At 47.0% G+C, this 24222-nt stretch overlaps 2 protein-coding genes across 2 annotated transcripts in view; one reads left to right on the forward strand and one right to left on the reverse strand.

Annotated features, from left to right (window-relative positions):
- Positions 1-8226, reverse strand: part of MnM (myomesin and myosin binding protein) — a 69178-nt gene extending 60952 nt beyond the window's left edge. The window contains exon 1 of the mRNA XM_075681069.1: positions 8133-8226. The gene's annotated coding sequence lies outside the window, so the exon portion shown is untranslated. The remainder of the gene's footprint in view (positions 1-8132) is intronic.
- On the forward strand, positions 5861-24154 carry LOC142572161 (uncharacterized). The gene is made up of 7 exons (XM_075681083.1): positions 5861-5939; positions 15097-15273; positions 16017-16253; positions 16689-16874; positions 18287-18423; positions 20577-20732; positions 23199-24154. The coding sequence occupies exons 1-7, from the start codon at positions 5916-5918 to the stop codon at positions 23299-23301; spliced, it is 1020 nt and encodes a 339-aa protein (XP_075537198.1). The 5' UTR covers positions 5861-5915; the 3' UTR covers positions 23302-24154.
- The last annotated feature ends 68 nt before the right edge of the window (positions 24155-24222 follow it).

The following is a 24222-nucleotide window of genomic DNA, read 5'->3' on the forward strand; positions in this document are numbered from 1 at the left end:
CACGACTGGACAGCTTACGACTAGCATACAGGACGGGGTGTTCTACTTCTCCATTTTCCCGTTGGCACAGTACAACGCCCATGCCTCGCTCACTAGCATCGCACTGAACAATGAACCCTTTTGTATAGTCTGGCGATCGTAGCACAGGCTGGCTTGTTAGGGCACTCTTTAGGGCGCTAAAAGCTCTTTCCTTTGTCTCGTCCCAGACGACTGTTTGAGGCTCTGTCTTTCTTAGAGCATCCGTCAGGGGAGCCGCGATATCAGAGTACCTAGGGATGTACCTCTGATAGTAGCCGGCGACACCCAAGAACGACCGAATATCGGTCTTGGTGCGCGGTTGCGGAAAGTCTCGCACAGCGGCCACTTTTATTTCAGAGGGGCGGCGACGACCCTGACCAATCACGTGACCGAGGTAGACAACCTCGGCCTGTGCTAACTGGCACTTAGGAGCCTTGACTGTCAAGCCCGCTTCGCGCAGGCGGGTTAGCACTGCCCGCAAGTGTGTCATATGCTCAGACCAGGATGCGGAGAATATCGCTACGTCGTCTAGATACGGTAAAGCGAATTCTTGCTGTCCCCGCAGCACTTTATCCATGAGACTTGAAAAACAGTATGGCGCGTTCTTCAAACCAAAACTCAACACTTTAGGACGGAATGTTCCCATTGGTGAAATGAACGCCGCATACCTACTAGCCTCTTCTGTAAGTGGAACCTGCCAATAACCCCTGACAAGATCTAGGGTGGAAATAAACTGAGCGCTACTAACTTTCTCAAGGCGCTCCTCGATGTTAGGGATCGGATAAATTTGATCCTTAGTGATGGAATTAAGCCTGCGGTAGTCGACGCAAGGACGAGGTTCCTTGCCCGGTACCTCAACTAAAATCAAAGGGGAGGTATAATCACTCTCACCTGCCTCAATAACACCGAGCTGTAGCATTTTCTTTACCTCAGCCTCCATAATATCGCTCTGGCGGGGTGACACCCGATACGCCTTGGATCGTACTGGCTCTGTGGAGGTAAGTTCTATATCATGAGTAAGTACAGAAGTCCTACCAGGCCTCTCAGAGAACAGACCTTGAAACTCTTGTAATAGCTGGTGTAGTTCGGTTTTCTGCTCGGGCGACAGCGGTGCTTTACTGATAAGGTCACTAATGACTTGACCGGTGTCTTCCCTGTTCGTCACTGAGCCTAGTCCTGGAAGCTCGACCGGAAGCTCTTCAGGAACGTTTACCATCATGCACACCACTGCTTCCCTTTGTCTATAAGGTTTGAGCAGATTACAGTGGTAAACTTGCTGTGCTTTCCGCTTTCCTGGCAGACTTACCACGTAGTTAACGTCCGACAGTTTCTGAACAATTCGTGCTGGGCCCTCCCACTGCACGTCTAGTTTGTTGTTTAGCGATGTGCGCAATATCATGACCTCATCGCCAACCTCAAAACGACGGGCCCTGGCTGTCCGATCATAATAAACCTTGGCCCTCTGCTGGGCCTTTGTCATTGCTTCACCTGACAACTCCTGTGCCCTTCTTAAGCGTTCGAGGAGCTTAAGCACGTACTCCACCACGACTGGGTCGTCGCCCCTACCTTCCCATGATTCTCGAAGCATGCGAAGCGGAGATCGAAGCGAGCGACCGTACACCAGTTCAGCTGGCGAAAACCCCGTAGCCGCATGCGGCGCGGTCCTTAAAGCAAACATCACCCCAGGCAGACACAGCTCCCAGTCAGTTCGATGTTCAAAACACAACGCTCTCAACACGCGCTTCATGACGGAGTGGAGCTTCTCAACGGAATTCGACTGTGGGTGGTACACTGAGCTGTGTAGCAGCTTTACCCCACACCTTTCGAGAAAAGTTGTCGTCAAAGCGCTAGTAAACACTGTGCCCTGATCTGATTGGATTTCCGCAGGGAAACCAACTCGCGCAAATATGGACAGTAGTGCATTAACTATCTCAACTGAGCTGAGTTCTTTAAGCGGCACTGCTTCAGGGAACTTTGTCGCTGGGCAGATCACAGTCAAAATGTGTCTGTACCCCGTGGCTGTTACCGGCAGAGGTCCCACAGTATCAATAACGAGCCGTCTAAAAGGCTCCGTAATGATAGGTACCAATTTCAACGGCGCCCTCGATTTGTCCCCTGGTTTGCCCACCCGCTGACAAGTGTCACATGTCCTCACGAAATGGTCTGCGTCCCGAAAACACCCTGTCCAATAGTACTCTTGCAAGAGACGGTCCTTAGTTTTCTTAACTCCTAGGTGTCCGGACCACGAACCCCCGTGTGACAAGCGCAACAGATCCTGACGATAGCATTGAGGCACGACCAGCTGATCGAACTCCACTCCTCTGCGGTCTAGATACTTCCGGTACAGGACTCCACCCCTTTCCACAAAACGCGCAGTTTTCCTGGCGATACCTTCCTTGACATTGCAGCGAATGTTTTCCAGGCTGCCATCCTTTTTTTGCTCGGCTATCAAAGCCGACCGGCTGACTTTTAGCAACCTATCAAGTCCGTCTGACGTAGGCGCGATGAGCAAATCAGTAGATAGCTCTTCTAACTTTCCCGCGTCGGGCGTTTCCTCTCCAGTATCTGGCGCCTTTAACGTTACAGACTCAAGTTTATTCAGTTCGGGCGTGCTCGGAATATCAGCTTGCTGCGCCTCTGACCCTTTTTCGTTGTTTGATAACGTCGGCCCCGCAACTACCGCCTTTGCAGCGAGCTCCCGAACCTTCGATCTGGTTAAGGCCTGAACACTAGCTTCACCAAACAAAAGCCCCTTCTCGCGCAGGAGGTGATCGGACCTGTTTGAAAATAGGTACGGGTACTGGGGGGGCAGCATAGATGACACTGCCGCCTCCGTCTCAAGCGCTCCGAAAGGTCCTTCAATAAGCACCTTTGCTACTGGCAGACACACGCTATGAGCTTCCACGGCTTGCTTGATCCATGCGCACTCGCCCGTGAACATATGGGGTTCTACGTAAGACGGGTGAACTACATCCATCGTAGCTGCGGAATCGCGAAGCACTCGGCACTCTTTCCCGTTCACGAGGAGGTCTCGCATGTAAGGCTCGAGAAGCTTCATGTTCTCGTCAGTGCTGCCTATTGAAAAAAACACAACTTTTGGTGTTGTTTCCGGACACTGCGCCGAAAAGTGACCCGGCTTCTGGCACGTATAACAAACGCGCGCTTGCCTCATCTCGAACCGCTTTCTGCGTTCGGCTTCGGCTGCCGCCGTCTCCTTAGGTTCGGTCGCACTGCTTCCACTCGCATCCGCACTACGCGTGTTCCCCTTTGCTCTCATGGGTGTGAACTTCGGCCTCTCAAACTTCGAGCCAAATTCACCCTTTTGACCGTCCTTAGCTCCGCGAGCTCGACGCGTCACAAACTCCTCGGCTAGCTCAGCGGCTCTAGCCACCGTACAAACGTCTGGCCTATCCAAGACCCAGTATCGCACGTTCTCCGGTAACCGACTATAAAACTGTTCTAGCCCGAAACACTGCAGAACTTTATCGTGGTCACCAAACGCTTTCTCTTCTTTGAGCCACTCCTGCATGTTCGACATAAGCCTATACGCAAACTCTGTATATGACTCACTTCTGCCTTTCTCATTTTCCCGAAACTTCCGACGGAACGCCTCCGCAGACAGCCGGTACTTTTTTAGCAGACTCGATTTTACTTTGTCGAAATCCTCTGCTTCCTCTCTATCCAAGCGAGCGACTACGTCGGCCGCCTCGCCGGGTAACAAAGTGAGCAAGCGCTGTGGCCACGTTTCCCGAGAGAACCCCTGCTTCTCGCACGTTCGCTCAAAGTTAACCAGGAACAAACCAATGTCCTCTCCAAGCTTAAACGGCCGCATCAGGTCAGTCATTTTGAACAATACTCGTTCTCCTGCACCGTGTGCCTGACTTCCATTACGAGCGCGTTCCATCTCTACCTCAAGACGCTTCATTTCCAAAGCGTGTTGACGGTCACGCTCTTGTTGCTCTCGCTCTTTCTGTTCTTTACGTTCACGCTCTTCTTTTTCTTTCTGTTCTTTAAGTTCACGCTCTTCTTTTTCTTTTTGCTCTTTAAGTTCGCGCTCCTGTCTTTTTGCAGTCTCCCTCTCCTCCATGGTCTCAAGGCATTCCGACAGCTCGTCATCCTCAGCCTCTAACTCAAGAATAGCCTTTAGCAGTTCAGGTTTTCTTAGTTTGTCTGAGACATCCAGACCCAACTCTCTTGCAAGCTCCAACAATTTCGGTTTGCGCAACGACTTCAAATCCATGGCTGCTCTGAATGCTGCTTTCTCTACTGCTTACTATTGTCTTGCCGCAAACTAACCCGGCAGCAACGACAACCACAATTACCAGCTCTGTTTCTGACACTAACAAAAAGCCTGGCAAAGCTCAGAAGAAGAAAGTCCCGCACTCACCAAACCTCGCAGCCAAGAGTCCAGCGCAGTCGTTCCGCTGCAGGCAACCAGTCATCACACAGGGCTCGTTGCACTGCTCCCGGATCGTCGATGAGCTGCTCAGCATACAGTCAACTGCATCTCTTCGCTGCTGGCCTCCGTTGTCGCGATCTCACCGCTGGCAGACAGTTGTTTGAAGTCGGAGGCGATCTCACCGCTGGCAACCAGATGTTTGGATCGGACTGCTGGTACGATCTGTTGGGAACTCGGCGCTGACGCCCGTGGTTGTACCTGGGTCGCAAGCCCCAAGGGTAGCGTTGGCCTGGCGGCCTGGGGTACAACTGGAAGCATCCGAAGGTCCCGGCAAAGCATGAGTCGACTGGTAACAACGAAACAACTTGTTTATTTTAACATCGCAAAGAGTTGGCGGTCAGGTTTGACCGAAGTAGAGAGACGGGAGAGCACTTCACTCAACAGAAGAAATCGGAGCCCTCCTTTTGGCGTCCGGGGGCAGCTGTTTTTATACTCTCGCAGTTGAGGGCAAGAAGGAACCCCTCAAAAGACGAGCATGTGAATGTACAATGGGCTAATGGTGACGCACACTGTCGTAGCGCTGCCGTAGCACCATGTTGAGCACGATCTCGTAGCACCCCGTCGAGCACGATCTCGTAGCACCCTGTTGTAGCGCTGCCGTAGCACCATGACTGTAATGAGAGGATGATCCCTGCTTTGGCATCGCCTGTTTCGGGCACAATGACTGGAATGAGAGGATGATCCCTGCTTTGGCATCGCCTGTTTCGGGCACAATGACTGGAATGAGAGGATGATCCCTGCTTTGGCATCGCCTGTTTCGGGCACAATGACTGGAATGAGAGGATGATCCCTGCTTTGGCATCGCCTGTTTCGGGCACAATGACTGGAATGAGAGGGTGATCCTTTGCGGTCGCATCGCCGCAGTCGCGCCTGGAAACACCTGCCGATGAGTGTTGCGGCGACGACGATCGGGCCAAAATGTCTGCCGCCCCGCCGCAGTCGCGCCGGCAAAACCACGTGTCGCAGGCGAAACGCAACAGCCGCTCAATTCTGGCACTCTCGCTAATCTAAGTACACTAACCACCAATAAAAAACAGGCGGACTCAACTCCAGTTGACATCTGCCTAACGCGAAGCATTGTTGGTGTGATTGGCTCATCAATCACGTATGTGCACATGGCAAGAGTGGTTTTCGGTGTATAAATATTAGTATTAAAGAGCAGCATGTTATGCGTAGAAATGATTTTATTTGATGTGAACTGTAAACAGGCTGAATACTATATCCACTTATTTACATGTGGTGCATCATACATATATCATTTGGCAAAATCTTCAACGGTGATTTATAGTGTCGTGCAGCACTCGTGATGTTTCTGATGCATCAGTTTCATCCAGTGCAACTGCTGATCGAAACGCGCCAAGCGTCTCAACGTGCTGGCTTGCAAAGCTGGCTTACTACGCCTCCTGTCGAAGCATGCGTCCATGGTACGGTGTAGTCCATGGGATTCGGCGTTGGACGCCAGGTACGTATGAAACATTGCCTGCAACTCGGCAAGAAAGCTTCAATTTAGAAAAAAATGGCCGATGCTTTCTTTTTTTTTTAGATTTTGATTGCGCCTTGAGTACGCAATTTCAGTTTATGCTGCTGCCTTAGCAAATGGCATATCTGTTCTGCGGAAAGCCGCAATGTGGAGGGAAATTATTTTTCTGAGAAACCCGTGTGGGTTTTCATCCCAGCTTGGTGCTACAGTCTGGTGGATGACTTTTTTTCTTTCATAGCATATAAATGACGAAACGAAAACCCCGGAGCCCAAAAAATACTTTCTCTGAGCATGCATTACTGTTCGAAAAGCGAACCATCCCTCTAAGGCTGATCCATCTACTGCTATTGCTCCATGGTTGTCGAGTTTTCCTGTTAAACACGAGGTAGCGCATTCGATTTCCGGCCACGACTACCGCGTTTAAACATCGGCGGGGTACAAAAACGCTCGTGTACACTGCTTTGGATGCATGTCAAACAACGGTGTCTAAGTTCTTGAAATTAGAATGCAGGCTCTTACTAGGACGTCTCGTACCACCTAACCTTGCTTTGGGATGATAGAACATTTTCTTTAAATTCCCCCATCCTACATTTTTTCACCGGAGCAGACGTCACACCTATTCGGAAAGCGCAAACTATCTTCACGCTACCGACATTATGCACACTTTATGAAACGTTGCTCCAAGTCCCCACTGCTCACATTGCCAGGGCTACCCTAATACATATATATATATATATATATATATATATATATATATATATATATATATATATATATATATATGTATATGTCCTGTAGTGGGTGATGAGTGTGGCCTCGGCCACGGCGGCCGCATTTCGATGGGGGCGAAATGCGAAAACACCCGTGTGCTTAGATTTAGGTGCACGTTAAAGAACCCCAGGTGGTCAAAATTTCCGGAGTCTTCCACTACGGCGTGCCTCATAATCAGAAAGTGGTTTTGGCACGTAAAACCCCAAATAAAAAAAAAAGAGTGTGGCCTTGTTCCTACACTCATCACCCACTACAGGACATATATACTGCCTTCCGAGTCCGACTCCACGCCTTGAGCAAATAGATCGCTCTGCACGCAAGCTCACGACTATTATAGTGGAGCCTTCTTCACCAGGAAGACTCCACTAATATCTAGATTCCGAACCTGGACCAAAATAAATATTTCTCTTTCTTTCTCTGCTAAGTTATGGTGCAGGAAATTTGTTGTTAAAAGCTGCATTAAAGAAATTCTTGTAGTGTATGAAGAAATCGCATTTCAATTCTATATTATAATACGAAAAGATAAGCAAAAGCTGCACCCTCCAAAATAAGAATTCGAAGCAATAAATGGACGATTTGGAGAGCAAATTTTGTTACTTTATCGCAGGCTTAAGCTTAAACACCTACAGCGCGCAGAACGGAAGTCTTTCCGCGATTTCTTTTGACTGAAGTTGTCCTGGAGGCGACCTAGAATCAAATATAACCGCGCGACTTCCGGGATAATGCTCGAAAAGCCGTGCCCTCATTCGTTTGCATCAGTAGCGCTAGGCATCGTTTGACACTTGGCGCTTTCAGAAGGCACATTGAAGATGTGGAATACTGTGACATCCCAACGTCAAGAAATCCAATTTTAGTGAAAGCACTCTACTTGAACTCGACTGTCAAGTCACAGTGCACGGATTATGCATGGACTTTTTTTCGCCAGGGAACGAATGTAAATTAGATGCGCGTGCGAGAAGCTTTTACTGTATGCTGCCGTTACCTACAAAAGTCGGCTGTCATCAAGTTACGGGCTGCACACCGTCACACATGTTCCTTTGGTGTTTTTGAAAAAATTACAACAGCATTTCGGTATGGAGGCTGCAACAAACTTCCGATCCTTCTGCAACTGCGGCTGACTACAGCATCTATTAGCGGCGTGTAATATCGGGTTATATTATGTAGGAGTTAACTTATGCGTTGGTATTTTCGGGAAACGATTATATAAACTACCGAGCTGAGCCATAACTGCCTTCCGCTTTCTGTATGCCTGCGGAATACTTGTGAGGAATTTCTCTCACGGTTATTGATAGAGTAAAAGCTACTCGCATATGCTGAAAAAAAAACTTTTGTTTGCCCAGAAGTGCTGAAGTGCTCCTCAGAGGCCTTCATAAGGAAAAGACAGCAGAGCAAAAGGTGACTTACCCCGCGGTTAAGCCGGCGTCTCCGGGTCACATAAAAAAAAGAAGCAATTCGCCAGGCCGAGTCGGGGACCATGTGTTTGGGGCGTGGACTGTGACGCTCAGAGTCACATGGGTCCCAAACGCTAGCGACGTAACGGTCACGTGACCGCCCCCTTTCTCGACCGCAGGGAGGGTTTCTATTTTTGAAAACAAGCCGGGTCTCGGATTTTGAGAGACGCGGCGAGGCAGGCAGGAGGCAACCGAGCTTGGACCCCGAGGAGCTTGGCTGCTCGTCGACGCGGCTGCAGAGTCGACAAGTCGCGGGTGAAAAAAGCGAAAGTCGGCAAGGAAGCATCGCTCCTCCGGGAGCTGGATGTATTTTGGGCGCCGGCCAGAGTCCGTCCTCGACCCCATTCCGGGTCGCGACGAGCTGTTCGCCACTGGCGCAGCCATTGTATTTCGCCCTCGCTCAGTCGCGTACAGCCTTCCAGCTGAATGGAATGACGCCCACTCGTATAGCTCGAGCAAGACTTTTACGCAAGCGCATCGACTTAAGGACGAAGCGATGGACAAAGTCAAGGCCCGTCTCTCAAGGTTTAGGCCAGACGTGCCGTAGAGCACCAAACGGGAACTTAACCTGGGAAGTACTTCCGTGCCACTCGGGACAACCGATGAAACTTGAGCCGTTGCAGAGGATTTAAGATCGCAAGCACTGCCTCAAAGAATAAAACAACGAAAGATACTCAAAGAAACAAATTTAGCAGCACTTTGGAATGCTTAGCATCAAAGGAAGCTTAAACGTAATGCCACTGTGGTGCTGTTTCCTTACAGGCAGTGATTCCTTTAAGCCGTTTTACGTCGTTCAGGCTCCCAAGTGCTCAACGTCTTTCCAGAGTAGATCAAGAGAAGGGTGGCCAAAGGGTAAATTAAAGCAAAAAAAAAAGCACGGAAATTGTGTACTTCGAGCCGCTAACGTAGTACTACCTGAAACTTCTGAGCCTTTGGTTCTGTTTGCCCAGTTCGCGACCTCGCTGGTGAATGGCGACCTTCAATGCCATTAGAAAGACTTAATGATCACCGCAGCGAGCGAATACGGCCGGATTCTAGCCAACAGACTGCGCTCGAATATCGCGGAATAAGGTATAGGGGAGCTGAATGTGCTCGGTCACTGCTACAGGCCTGCCACAAACCAGGGTTCAAGACACCACGAAAAGCAAGGAATGTAAATAAGAAGAGCAAAGCACAAGATGCGACAAACCCGGACTGACACATTTTAATTATGCCACAGCTATCGGGGAACAAAATAAATAAATAAATAAATAAATAAATAAATAAATAAATAAATAAATAAATAAATAAATGGAAGAAAGAGGTTGAGCAGAACAAGAAATCCGGTTTGCGTCCCTACACTGGGGGAATGAGAAGCCAGGAAGCTAAGAATATAGACACACCTACGCACACCTACGCAAACCCACAACGATTCTGGAAACATCTGCGCAGTACCGAGCAGACAACAACCAAACTAACTGAAGAAGAAAAAGTGCAACGGCAAACAAATATAACAATTTTTTCAAATCAGTCTTCACGGAAGACAATGGTACACTCCCCCCTCTTCCACCATCCTGTACGTCAGTGCTTGATCGGTTAATAATAACGGACGCCGGAATCCACAATCTTCTCCTCAACATTGACCCTAAGAAATCAATCAGGCCTGACGAAATTCCAAACGAATTCCTAAAGAAATATGCTGAGTGGTGCAGTAGATATCTGGGACACATTTTTCGTAAATCACTAGCAACTTCTAATCTACCACATGACTGGAAAAAGGCTAAAATAATACCGATCCACAAGAAAGGAGACAAAAATAATGTTGCCAATTTCAGACCCATATCTCTCACCAGCACTGCATGCAAAATACTACAACACATCATTCTAAAACACATGACAGTATTTCTAGAACGTGAAAATATCCTATCGCCTCACCAGCATGGTTTTCGATCTGGCTTATCAACCATCACTCAACTAACAGAGGTAGTTCATGACCTTGCTCTTAGTATTAATAATCGTTCTCAAATTGACATGATTTTACTTGACTTATCTAAAGCTTTTGATTGCGTGAGTCACACTAAGCTAATTGCAAAAGTGGAGCATGCCATCGGGAAAGGAGAAGTTTCTGCTTGGATAACAGCTTTTCTAACACACCGCTCACAATTTGTTATGTATGACCACATGCCATCTGATGTCGTTCCTGTCACATCTGGAGTACCACAAGGCTCGGTACTCGGGCCGCTGTTATTTCTGATCTTTATTAACGATATAACCAATAATATAGGGTGCAAAATCAAACTCTTCGCGGATGACTGCGTGATATATAAAGAAATTAACAGCCATAACGACCATCTCGATCTTTCTGATTCCCTTAACACGCTAGCCGAGTGGTGTTCCCAGTGGCAAATGTCTAGTAACGTCAATAAATCAGTGGCAATGACAATAACAAGAAAAAAGCAACCCTCTCATTTCACCTATATTGTTAATGGCACGCCTCTTTCCATGGTTGAGCAACAGAAATATTTAGGGATAACGCTGACATCAAACCTCAATTGGGAAACACACATAACTAATATTACAACTACTGCACTACGAAAGCTATTTTATCTAAAAAGACGCCTAAAGATCGCTCCAACGAACGTTAAGCTTCTGGCCTACAAAACATTTGTGAGACCTATTTTAGAAAACGCTAACACAATTTGGTTTCCTTACACAGCAACTAACATAGCTAAACTTGAAGCTGTACAAAGAAAAGCCGCAAGGTTCATTCATAGCAAATATCGTTCCACTGACTCACCTTCACGTCTCTTAGCTTCCTTAGGCCTCAACACATTATCGACGAGAGCGAAACAAGGTCGACTAAAATCTGTTTCAGATGCTGCACCGTCAGTATAAAATTGATATCACCCGGTACATTTCATATTCGCTATCTAGAATAACACGGCATCAACACGAACATACGCTAACCGAGTATTCATTTTCTAATGACGCATTCAGGTACTCATTCTTTCCTCGAGTAATCAGAGAATGGAATGAATTTAACTCGTCATTAACAGCGACAAATTCTTTATCCCTGTTCGTCTCACTACTGGAGCTCATCACAAGAGATTATTAACGATTTCTCATGTTTGTTCCCTGTTCTCTTTATGTTAAACTAACAGTGCTTGGAAAAAAAAATGTATACACTTGTTTGTTTCCAAATACTTCACGTTTTTGCTTTTATTATGATATGCCCCGGTTGTTGTTCATTTATTCTGCTTTGTTTAGTGTTCTGTTGTATAGCTTATCTACCTAATCCTTTGTATTTTGTTGAATATTGTTGCTTTTTCATTCTTTGTGTAGCTCACACATGTATTTATGTCGGGAAAAAAAAGTGTTCATGCCCGTCTGCTAGGCGCTCGGCTGAGAGCGGCAGTATTGTGAAATAAATAAACAATAAATATACCAAGCACTTGAAAACGATCACAGCACAGGATAACAATTAACACTGGTAATTGCTAAAATCGCTTGTGCAAGTTTGTTGGTCCTAAGAATTGTAAGAATACTTTCGAACCCCTCAGTTGGAATGGATAAAACAAGGCTGATTTTGATGGATGCGGTCACGTGGAGACATTTGAGCCCGTTTTGTGCCATTCTCCTCGGTACAGTGTACAGAGGCGATTGCTCGCAGATGCGCTAGCTTGCATTGATGACACACCATTGTCAGAAGGTCTCATTTTGGAATGCTTACCTCAAAACGGAGAACTTCGAATATCGCAATTGTAGCTATAGCTAGCTTGTGAACGCCGATAGTATGGCAGGCAAACAGGCAGCGATCATACAAGCGCTTTGGGAATAACAGGTTACGATGTCTGCTAAAGCTAGTGTTTCTGAACGTAACTACATTTGACCCGCTCGTTGCATCGTGCTAAATGTACAGTGCTTACACACTGTGATCAAATGCAGCGACTACACCTCCTAAATGCGCAATAGTCAAATAGCCATGACAAGCTGCACGTTTCTACTTAAAATGAGTGGTTAGGAGACAGACTTCTTGCACTGATTTGGTCAAATGCACGCACTTTAAATGAGCAAAACACATGCAGAACACCAGTTCTTTGTGACAGCGGCTAAGAACCAAGCCAACTGACCATACAAGCACTACTTGATGACTAGTTTTGTCTGGCAGAGGAATTAACATCTGTAAATCAGTTCTTAGCGAGAAGAGCGAATAGTGAAGACCTTGGCTCGACGTGGAGATGGGGCTTATTACATCGGCACAGGTGTTCGGACGCACTATTTCTTGACGCGCGCTCTACGGGCCTCGAACGGACGTCGAGGCACCCGCGGGAGTCGCGGCCTGTCCACGTACTCTTCGGCGTCCTCGGCAACGTCCGCAGGCTCGAGAAAGTCGCTGCCGCGGCCGCTGCGCTCCAAGGAGCCGGCGTCGGTCGGAACAGCGACGAGCAACCGGGGGTCAGCCTTCTGGGAGGCGTTGCGCGCGGCAAGTGCCGCAACAGCTGCCGCCTCAGGTCGATGGGTCGTGGCGTCGAGTTCCGCCGAGACGCGACGCACTTCGAACATCGCCCCAATGATGAAGAGGAAGCAAAACAGCGTCATGCCGATGGCGCCACGACGACTGAACGACGGCACGATGCCATCCAGGTCTTCGGACACGAGGAAGAAGGTCCACTCACCGAGCATGATTTCGTCAATCTTTGGACTTCCGTCTCGCAGTGTTTGCCGTGTTCTGGGATGGCTCTTAAAGATGATGGTGCTGATGATGATCATGCATACAGCCCCACCTTTTCCGCATACAGTGAAGACTGAATTGATTGATTGACTGAAAACTTTATTATTCCGCCGAGCTGGGGTGCCCGCCTCCTACCCGACGCGCAGGTAGTGGGGAGGACGAAGGACGGTGAGTTATCGCAGCTTCAACGGCAAGAAGGATTGCTCGACGCTGGTCGTCTTCAGCCTCGCTCTGGAGCAAGGCCTTCCAGGATTCTCTACTGTCAATCTTTTCCTTGGCCCCTGGGGACTAAAACCACTTTACCGCGTGACTGACTCAGCATCAGTCTATTTTATGTGAAATTCAGTTCAAATCGGCCTGAGCTTGTTGCTGTTGTTGCCTCAAAACATGGCTTGCACCCACGATGGGGATTGGCCGCACTGGATGGAACGAAACGTACACCGAACAACATACTAAAAAGGGAAAAGGCGAACACTCAGAACGAAGCATTTGTCAATTAACAGGTAACACAGACTTTGAAATTACCTATACATTAACTATTTTTGTTTTATGTTTATTTAAAATCAAAAACTAAGAAATAATAATAATAACAATACAAAGTGTCCCAGAGTCGGTACCATAGCAGAGTGACTTTCCGGATGCTTGCATGAACTTGTGCAGAGTACTAATCATCGAACCATGGCATGTGCCTATTTGGCAGGCACCGAAAGACAAAATGTGTGGTGTTGTAAGTGCTAAACCCAGTTTACTAGTTGGAAATATGAGGAACATTCTGCTGAGGGAGGAGAAGCGGCGGCAAGAGAAAAAAAGAAATGGTCAATAGTTTCTGGTTCATTGCAGCAGAGGTCAGTTAAGGGTAAACCAGATCTATGACGGTAAAAATTTACACGGGGAACTCTACAGCGCAATCTTGATAACGTCACCTCGCATTGGCATGAAAGGCATTCGCTCGTGTTCCACCGAAATTTTAGATGTCGAAAATAATCTGCGGAAAGTATGTGTGATTCGTTACAATTCAAGAATAAAAGGCGTTTAAACGTAGCCCCTGTTATAAAAGAGAAATCAGGTAAGAGAGAGAGAGAGAGAGAAAATTTTATTGTCAAGGTTGAGTCGAGTTTTTTTTTTTCCCAGCAGTGTGGGATAGGGTGACGTCTGCTTCGCCGCGACGCTATCAGCCCATTCCGCCAACCGTATCTGGTCATCCGGGTTGCAAGTTTTCGTCTTCAACTCCCACTCGTCGTGTGAAGGAGCTCGCCTAAAGAGTTCTCTCGGGGGAGGGTTCTTTTGGCATCCCCACAAGATGTGATCTTGGTCTGCCAGGGGGCAGTTACAATGTGAAGAACATTTAAGAGCGGACCATTTAGCGATGACGATGCGAGGGAGTCAACTAATTCAATTAAGAAGATTACAATATGCCCGGGTACCCAGACAAAGCGCACTTTAGACAAATTGTCTGGTCGAAAATATTCAAACGGGCGGAGATATAAGGATAAATGGCACCGTGTTTACTCTGCAGAATATATGGCCGGTACAACCCGAACGTAAGGTTCGCCCCACTACGTCGTCTCTTTCGTCTCGTTGGTGATCGTCGTCTTTGTCCCTCTCGTGACACCGTGGCATTATACTCAGCAGGTGTGACCGATTATCAGAAGTTAAATGCGTACAGACCGAAAAAGCACCTCTAACCATTATTTCTTTAAATTTCTGTGGGCCCGATTTTCGTATGGCAGAATAATTGCCATCAATTCAGCAAGGAACATTGGATTGTAATCAGTGAGACGGAGAGCAAACGACCAGAATTTAAGTGGGTTATAAAATATGCTAACATCGGCCTTCTCTAAACTTTGTGTGGCGTCCGCAGAAATTATCAAGTGAAACGGAAATTGATTACGATGGTATTAAAGGAGACTTGTCCTGCCTAATCTTCTTCCATCTTTGACTGCATTTCTTATGCCCTGCATTTATTTTCTCGATAGTGGGCTATGTAGGAAATATAATTGGCTGGCGAACGATGAATATACTAACGCTATCACGTTAGTATGCTCATCGGAGGAAAAAGAATCAAGCTCGAGGCCCTCGTGATCACGCGCCGCACGCCTGTTCGGTGCTCGCGCAGCTCAAGCAGGACGTGCGCATTCGTTTTGCCGAGCCTTGCTTGCGTCGAGCATTACAGCGTCCAGATACGCGCACAATGTCTTCGTCGCAGAAGGTCAGCTCGAGCTCCGTGAAGAAACACGCCTGTGCCGCGGCGAAGGAGGCTCCCGCGAGGACCGATGCTTCGAGGATACAGCTCGGCTCTGTCAAGATCAGCTGCCTGCTGTTAGTCCTAACAGTAATGACTGTGGCGCTGTATTTGGTCACAATGCCACCTTCACATAGGCAGGTAAGTGTTCCGAGTTGTCTGCGAGCTAGTGTTAAATGAAGGAAAAAGGGATTTGTGCACTAACGGACAAAGTAACCTGAGTTGCAGTTTGCCAGCACTTCCACTTGCACACCTATCAACACTAAAGCGCGTTTTCGCCCAGCTTCGAGTTCAGTGAAACTGCACCTAATTATACGAGCAAGTTGGGAAATAGTTCTTTATTGCTGATGGTTTAGCATTTTTTATGTATATAAGTATATTGATGTTCTTACTTCGCAAAATGCTGCCCTAGAATTAACTAGAGAGCCTCTAAGTGCGGTGTCTTTCAGGCGGGGCCTTCCGATGGAGTTATACCGTGCTATCAAGAGTTCCCTTTCGGTTTGCTGTCCCTCGTGTTTGTGAACTCATATCTTTAAATCCCCACAAGTTCTTTGATACTACCTTGCTCCGCCGATAATTCATTCGCTAACCCACATGCTCGCTCGCTCGCTCGCTCACTCACTCACTCACTCACTCACTCACTCACTCACTCACTCACTCACTCACTCACTCACTCACTCACTCACTCACTCACTCACTCACTCACTCACTCACTCACTCACTCACTCACTCACTCACTCACTGTCACGCACTCTCACTCACTGTCACGCACTCACTAGACATTTCCGCAGGCAGGCTGCGCGGCATTGCCGGCTACAGCGTTCTCGTAACGTCCTAGGCACTTTGCAATTCAGCCTGCATCGTAGCAGCACGCCCATTCGCAGGATCGCGCGATAGCCACGCTGATGGACGAGGACGACGAAGCAGTCAGCAAGGACAGGGGCAGCGTGAAGTTGCGGCCTGCGATACGTAGTCTTCCGCCAGCCAGAGACGAGCGGCCGGCATCGACCAGGCGCATTTCCACCATCGAGGCCGCGGAATCCGAAACCAGCAGCGACGTCAGCGTGACCGATAATGCAACGGAGCGGATGGATGCACCACAGATTATCATCCAGGCGGAGGTGGGCCGCGTTTCTCTCACGTGGAGACACTAGTACAACTTCGAGTTTCTTGTCATTTGTTTTGAATGGACTGCACTTTTTTCGCATTCAAACAATCACGTTAGATGTCAACGTAGGAGTTGCAGCCCATTAATTGTTTGCTGGAATGCATTTCTTTTTCTTGTATAAAACTTGCAGGGCAAAAAGGAATCACTGAACTAGCGCATGTAACCATAGGACAACTATTCTTGACTGAAACAGGACATGAAAGCTATAGGAAAAGCAGACGAAGGGATCAACACTGGCCCAACAAGAGAAGCCCTATCTTAATTAAGCGTAACTCTTAATCGAAGTGAGTTTGCGACTGCGTGATAGTAAGACCGATTTATGTAAGGAGAACGTATACACACGGGTTTCCGCTAGAAAATGTACGTTGGCAATCGTTTCCTTTTGCAGCCGCGTGGCCCCTGCACGGAAAAGGCCCAGTTCGGCTTGTGCACGAATGAGAACCACCACGAATTTTTCTTTGACACCGAGAAGCGAAAGTGCCGTTCCAAAGCCCGGCAGCTGCCTCCCTCTTGCCTTGCTGGTCAGAACCGGTTCAAGACCTTCCGAGACTGCAGGCTCGCTTGCCTGGACCAGGTGCGGACTCATCCGCGGGCTTTGCCATTTTTTATCATCGTTGCAGCCGATTCATAGCCCTTCATCATCCTCATGGCGAGGGAGAGAAAACATTTATTTTTCCCACGAGGACGTTAGTGAAAATAGACATTTTTACTTGCAGGAAGTGAATGTGCATAGGAAGAGGACGCTGGGTATTCTTCCTAGCGTTTGACTATCACGTCTGTTGCAGTTGCAATTTTCACCACCGTCTATGTGCTGTAGTACGATGGCACCACAACACGTACTCCGACGGCGGGAATGTTTGTTTTTGTTAAAGGGAAGCCTAACAGGAATTTGTTGAGTCTGCTGTTTTACGCGGTTTAGAGCTACGGAAACCAACAAAATGCCTTGCGCGCAGCGTAACCCATATTCACGAACAGCTGTAATCTGCGTCTTAGAAAATGTATTGCGTTCATGTATTAGTGTCTGACCTCTCGCATCAAAACAAAAAAAAAAAGGAAATAATATCGCCCCGAGTCTATCGGTCAAGCAAATAATGAAAATCTAGAAAAGATTCGTGCCGTCCCCACTAGGTATTAGCAAGAGATCATCATTGTTTTTGTTTCCTGGTGCAACGAAACATTTTCCCTGCGCTCTACTTTCTTGACTTGACTTTGACTTTATTGAAACTTAGACAATATACAGTTGTCCGGGTGAAGAGGGCTAAAGGTGACACACGTAGTCACCTGACTAGGCCCTAGCCACGTGAATTCACGCAGGCACAGTTTCGACATGGTAAGTTACGAAGTATAATTTTTTTTTGAAGGAAGACTACAACAATTCATATACAGCAATATACATACATTGTACATTCAAATCAATCTAATTAAGAATGTATAATAACTACAAACATGTTCAATTGACCAAAAGAAAACAAAGCAAGGAATCCAACGGGAACTCCTATACGACAATAAAGAATAAAAAAAATGTTCACATGACAAACATGTTCACTTGACCAAAAAAAAAAAAACGAAGAAAAGAAAATTCTACCTTGTTTCTACATCTTCCATATACTTCTTATGGAAACCCAACTGACGTACTCTGCTGCGTTCGTTTCCATAATCTTCTGCGTGTAAACAGGTGCACATGATAAGAAGCGAGCTACTAGATGTAATATCTACTGAAATATTTTACGTGGCCCTCCGTTTACTATAGCCTTAAGGAAGCTTTATGGCGCTAAACTGTCCCGTAGACATGCACAGGCCTACTTCAACCTCTGTACGCTATTCTCGCATACAACTTATGTTAGCTCACAGCACAGACTGCTCCATATTAGTGACATAAGCCTAAAGCTTCCACTAGGCAGCCACATTGTGTAGTGGAATTTGGCCTCCATCCAAAAAATCCAGCACAAAAATCGCAGAAAGTTCAAGAATGTGTTTATATTTCAGGTACCAGAACAAAAGTGCGCCGCTGAGCCGGTGTATAAGAGGTGCACCGCAGAGGACATCGCGCGGCAGTGGTGGTACCTCAAGGATGGGCGGTGTCATTCGTGGAAGTTCCCGAATTCCAACTGCGTGTCGCCCAGGTATGACGAGCACGCACGTATACTATCGCGCTGAGACGAACGACACGAATGACGCGAAATAATAGAATCTTCCAATGGGATCTTCCATCTCACATTCACTCGCGTTTTCGGTGGTGTTATTTCTTCAGAAAGGCTGTTTTGCTGTCGGTGCGCATGTAGCCGCTTCTTGTGCCATGATCACAGATTGCATTTCCTAATGATATTGAGCGTCAGACACGCTTATTACCTCTCGATAAAAAAACTAAAGTAAACAGTGGTGAACACAGTATACAAGGGAAAATAAAAAGACAGAACAAAGCTGAATATTTACCCTTTGTTTATCATGTTCGCCGCTTTTCTCAGTTTTTTTTAACATGGGCCAACTGGCCCTGCTCTCTACGCTATTAGCTCTCGTCCGCTTTTTAGTTCATTTCTTATAGAGTATAAGGTAATGGCTTTCGTAACACGGCGTTTAAAATAATAAAAATAAATTCTGGCGTTCAGCGGGGCAAAACTCCGATATGATTATGAGGCGCGCCGTAGTGCGGGACTCTGGATTAATTTTGAACAGCTGGGCTTAGCTTGCACGCAATGCAAGGTATACTAGAGCCTTTATTGCACTTCGCCCCCTCGAAACGTCATTGCCACGCCGGGATTCAAACCCGCGCCCTCAGGCTTAGTAGCGCAAAACCAAAGCCAGTAGGCCACCACGGCGGGTCACGTAATAAAGTATTAATGTCACATAAATGTGAATACCAATAACACCGCGCGAACTGATACGATCACAAATGTTAGGATTTTGTATGCTTGATTTACGGTAACGTCTCTCACATTTTACATTTGATTGCAATGCTACTAAAAAAAAAAAAAAGACACCATGCCTCACCAGCTAGCGGCTAATGATTCGCATTGTGTAACATTTCCAACGTGATGCCTCTGTTTTCGCAGCTTGAAGATAGCCAGTAGGAAAAAACGGGCATTTTTTTTGTCGTTTCAGTAGGCGATAATGTCGTTATTGCGTTCCGCTTGGTTTACAATTAGCTCTTTTTTTTTTACTATTTCTCATTTCATAGTGCATCAGGTATAGAGGCCGAAGCTTTAGTAAGGCCACTTTATGTACGATTCTTCTGCAGTTGGCTGTTTAGGCGTCGTACCCATGCTCACAGTATGCACCGTGCAGCCTTCATTGAGATGACTTCGAACGATATATTGAGTGTGTGTCCCGAATGCTCTAGTGACTATTTCAACTAAGAGTGCAATACAGGTAAAGAAATTGCTTTGGTGGTGACATAATGCTTGCTGTGCGACACAATATACTATACTATGCGATAATTCGTACTCAACCAAAATTCACTAAAATATTTTAATTACGTTACGGCATATGTTGCGATTGTGGAATTAAACACAGTTTGTGCTGAATACATGTTCACATAGCAGGTGTCCCGAGATTATCACAAGGCAGAGAGTTCAATATACTAAACGAAGTCAATTGTACAGTAACAGCCATTGCCTTATACTGTAAATAACGTAAAAGAGTTGGAGGGCATTCCAGTGGAATACCTAATTGTTACAGCAAAATATGGACAATCCACCATGCTAGCTTAGTAACCATGGCATTGCACCGCGGAGTTTGAGGCCGGTGTTTTGATCCCGGCCAAGGCAGCCGCATAACAGGGGAGGAGAGGGAGGGGGGGGGGCCGAGCGAAATTAAAAAAGCGCGCGCGTACTTAGATTTAAGTCCACGTTAAAGAATCCCAGGTAGTCAAAATTAATCCGGAGTCCGCCACTACGGCTGCCTCATACTCAGACCATTGTTCCGGCGCATAATACCCCAGCACTTAAATTTCAGATTATCTAGGCCTGTAGTCACAAAGAAAGTTCTTACGAACTGCACTTAGGCCAGTAGAGTTTACTCACTCGTGGTGTCCGGCGACAGAGCTGACCAGCGAATGCTAAACAAGCACTCGTGAACAAAAATTTTCGTTTATCCGTTCCCTAATGTGTGCCATCAATACTGTGTCACCGTTTAACTATCTCGTTACCTCTTTTCCACGCTTGCGAAGAACTTGTTGAAGCGCGCGGCACCGTATTCGCGCGGCAACCCAAACGGGAGATAATGAGCTAGCCGCGCACCTGCCTGATAGCGCTGTAATCTCTCCATTCCATTTCGGCAGGCTGGCACTGTTCGAGCGCCAGGAGGACTGCCACAACCTGTGCGTAGCGGGCAAGCCCGTCGCTCGACACCCGTCCTGCAGTGAGACGCCCGTGCAGCACGTTTGCACCGCGCTCCATATGGTCTACCCGGTGCTGGCTAGGTCCGCCCACAAAAGGTTTGGAGCCTCTCTCGTACCATTTGTACACGCGCAGAGCGTTCCGACGTACGTGCCACTGGTGTCGGCCTTGCTGAGTGCGCTCGAGGAGGAGGCTGCCATCCACCGTAAAGTCATGCGTCGCTGCTCGTGTGTCTCTGATCCACGCTATCGGAGTGAAATAAGCAGCACCTGTCATATGTGCGGGGCGGCCGAGCCCTCAAGGCACGTCGAAAAAATAAAATTGTGTGATGGGGCGCGCAAACACTTGCAAGGACTCGCCGGTGACACGCTTTTACTCATTCCCCGCAAGGCCTTATGTGCGGGAGCGATGGCAGCAATGGATCGCCGCCGATCGGCGGGAAACTTCTTGTTCCCACACGCTTTCTTTCTGACGCCACTGTGTTAGTTGCACTCGATGATGTTTACATGGGTAAGCGACAAAGTTTTATTGCGGTGCACCCATGTTTTGGTTCCGCCGCGCATCATCCAGGTTAAAGGCATTTCACTTACATGTCCCGAATACAACTTGCCGCTTCTACCGTTTTTCGCTTCTTTGCTGCGTTGTGTGTTGAAGGTGCTGAGGTTTGCAAGCACCGGTTTTGTTGGTTTTATGCAACCCGTTAAATCGTCGCACCAACTGTCACCCAGTGCAGGTGCTCGGTGGTATGCGTGGCTTCGCGCATGTTGCAATGTTGCTAGTTGCCGTATGCAAAACAGTTGTTGTGTACTGAAGGCACCGGCCACGGTGCTGCTGAAAGTTGAGGAAGACAAGCAACGTTTGCTCGCCCACTTCGCTATGGCTTGTTTAGTCCCACCGATGCAAAGCTACATCAGTTCATTTATTGTCAGTACGAGATTTTCGCCTCGCCTCTTTGTAGTGGGATTTTGCCCCGATTTGTTTTATCAGAATGGTTACAGGCAAGTGCTTTTCTTTTAAATCATTTGATTCTTTTCGCCCGCGGACATCTTCGATATTGTAAATACTTGAAAAATGCTTCGTACAATATGTACGAGCTCATGACGAGAACTGCTGTTAGATGCTGCATGTATGGTATTGCTGTTCAATTTCCTCAGATAGATTTGCTCCATGTTTGTGAAGTCAATAAGGCTTTCTGCTGCATGAGCACACTTACCACGCAGAGTGCGTTGTTTGTGTCGCAACTAAGTCACTTTTTCGCGTGCGTTTTGTAATCATTCAAATTTTTTAGATGGATTTTCCGGTGGAAGAGCCAAAACGCCATATGATTACGAGGCACGCCGTACAGTGGGGGACTCTGGATTAATTTTGACAACCTGGGATTTTTTACCGCGCAGCCAATGCACGGTACACGGGCGTTTCCGCATTTAGCTCCCATCGAAATGCGGCCGCCATGGTCGGGATTTGATTTCATGCTCTCGGGCTTGGCAGGGCAATGCTAAACGTTGCCATGCAGCCTGCACACAAGCGCGAGTTTTAGGTTTTCTTAAATGAAGCGGGTGGAACGTTTATTGTTAAGTAATGACTCCATTGACTAAATATAAAGATAGTATTATGTAGGTGTATGTGAGCGGGGATAGTTTAAGTATATTAAGATGTGGTATTCGACGCGGCACATTCACAAATGCTGGCTTTAAGTTTACTCAGGCTAAATACTCAGGCAAGAAAACTCAGGCTACGTACTGATGCATGTGTCTTACAAACGCATGTCTTAGGCTGGTCTAGTCTATATTGCATGTTCTTACAACGGCGATTTCACGATTTTATAGAACGCTACGAAAACGTCACCAATGCCCATAAACACGTGGAAATCACATATTTATGTGATTTACACCTATCAAGTTGCAGTTAGCACCATTGGTAGCACCACCTGTAGCAAGGAAGCTGACTATTTTCGTGTTGGCAGAGTTGCCTTCTGTGAGAAGAATTAATGTTTCAGGACTGCTTTCCGATACGACATGTGGAAAACAGGCGGTAAATTCACAAAGCGCCTGGTTTCTGTTCGTGAAGCTGCTTTCGTTTATGTTACGTTATCTGCTGCAATTGACCGATGCATGTTCTCCAGAACACTAGTTTGTTCATAACTTTGAAACTGAGTTTGTGCAGTGAAAGTATCAAGACATAACTTAGCACAACTATTTTATTTTGGTATCGTCGAACCAGCTTTTAAACATGCAGACATGTTATCCACATCGGGGATGGCCATTCAGAAACTGGATTTCTTTACCGCTAATATTTACACAGTTTCCAGGAACAATCTGCCGACTAGCCCGTGAACGAATTCTGTTTGCGAATAGTTTCTAGAACACAAAATTCGTTACTTCTAGATTCGTGAATTCGACCCCTAAAGCCTTGCTCAGCGCCATTTGGTAGCACGGCTGTATAATTCTGTGGGCTTGACGTTCATAGCTAGATTGGAGTTACGAGAGGTGAGCCCTGTTTGAAGTACGCGGATCCAAGATGTCAGCTTGCATTACAGCGCGTGTAATGTTAATTCATACCTGCAGGCTCACCTGCGTCCAGACGGACCACTCGGAGCCGAAGTGCCTGACGGGACCTAATCGGTTCGAAACCAAGGAGGACTGCCAAAAAGCATGCCTGCCGGCGTGACGTTCTTGCTACGTCCGACTTCACTGATAAACTTTTTTTGCGCGCTAAAGCTTTGAGCATATTGAACGAACTTTGACTGCCGAGTCTGTTGATTTTATACTTTAATCTTCGTTTATTTTAACGCGAGCTGAGTGTCTAGGTGGCGCGTGTTTTGCAGCTGAGCCCAACCGCAAACTTGAACCGATTGTTTTGGTTGCACAAGTAGAACTCGTTTCGCGCGGTGGCGCTCAGCGTAGCCACATCGATAGCAGTGGTGAGTTCGCTCACCCTTCACTAAGGAGTATTACGCGTAATAATGTGAGGGCTGTTTAGCTCAACACATGATTTAAGAGCACGTTGCCGGATAGGTGATTTGCCATGAATCCACGACTGTGAGAATCGGTAAATTCTAGAGAAAATTCGAAGACGTTGCAAGCTTTCACTTGAAGTATTGTGGAACAGAATCGCGAAAGTTCCATGCGTCATTGCAAGTCATTATTTCTGTAGCTTGGTTAACTGAAGAACAAAATGATTAAAGAACTCCAACCGTGCCTGTACTGCACAAAATCCTTTCGCGCCATCTCCGTTGTCGCCTACCTCCCTGAACATTTGCCGATTTCATCAATACATTTCTTTTATAACCCCTTCTTGTATTTCCGTTTTCCTAAAATAACGAACACCGATTTCCTACTCTTGGTCTATTCTCAGTCTATTTGTTATTCTCCATTTGCTTTTCTCAATTTAAGCGTTTTCTTTGCAATTCAGCATGTCTCTCTTCTATGCCCCTTAAAGTTTCGCTTACCATTTGCCTTTTCATTGTTCCTTGGGCTCAAGTCAAACAAGTCTGGTCAAATAATAAAGTTTATTCTCTCTCTCTCTCTCTCTCTCTCTCTCTCTCTCTCGTGTTGGCGCTGTGCGCAGTTCATGGGCACCGCTAATGAG

This window comes from Dermacentor variabilis, chromosome 2, assembly GCF_050947875.1.
Source record: "Dermacentor variabilis isolate Ectoservices chromosome 2, ASM5094787v1, whole genome shotgun sequence".
In the NCBI taxonomy this organism is placed as follows: Eukaryota; Metazoa; Arthropoda; class Arachnida; order Ixodida; family Ixodidae; genus Dermacentor; species Dermacentor variabilis.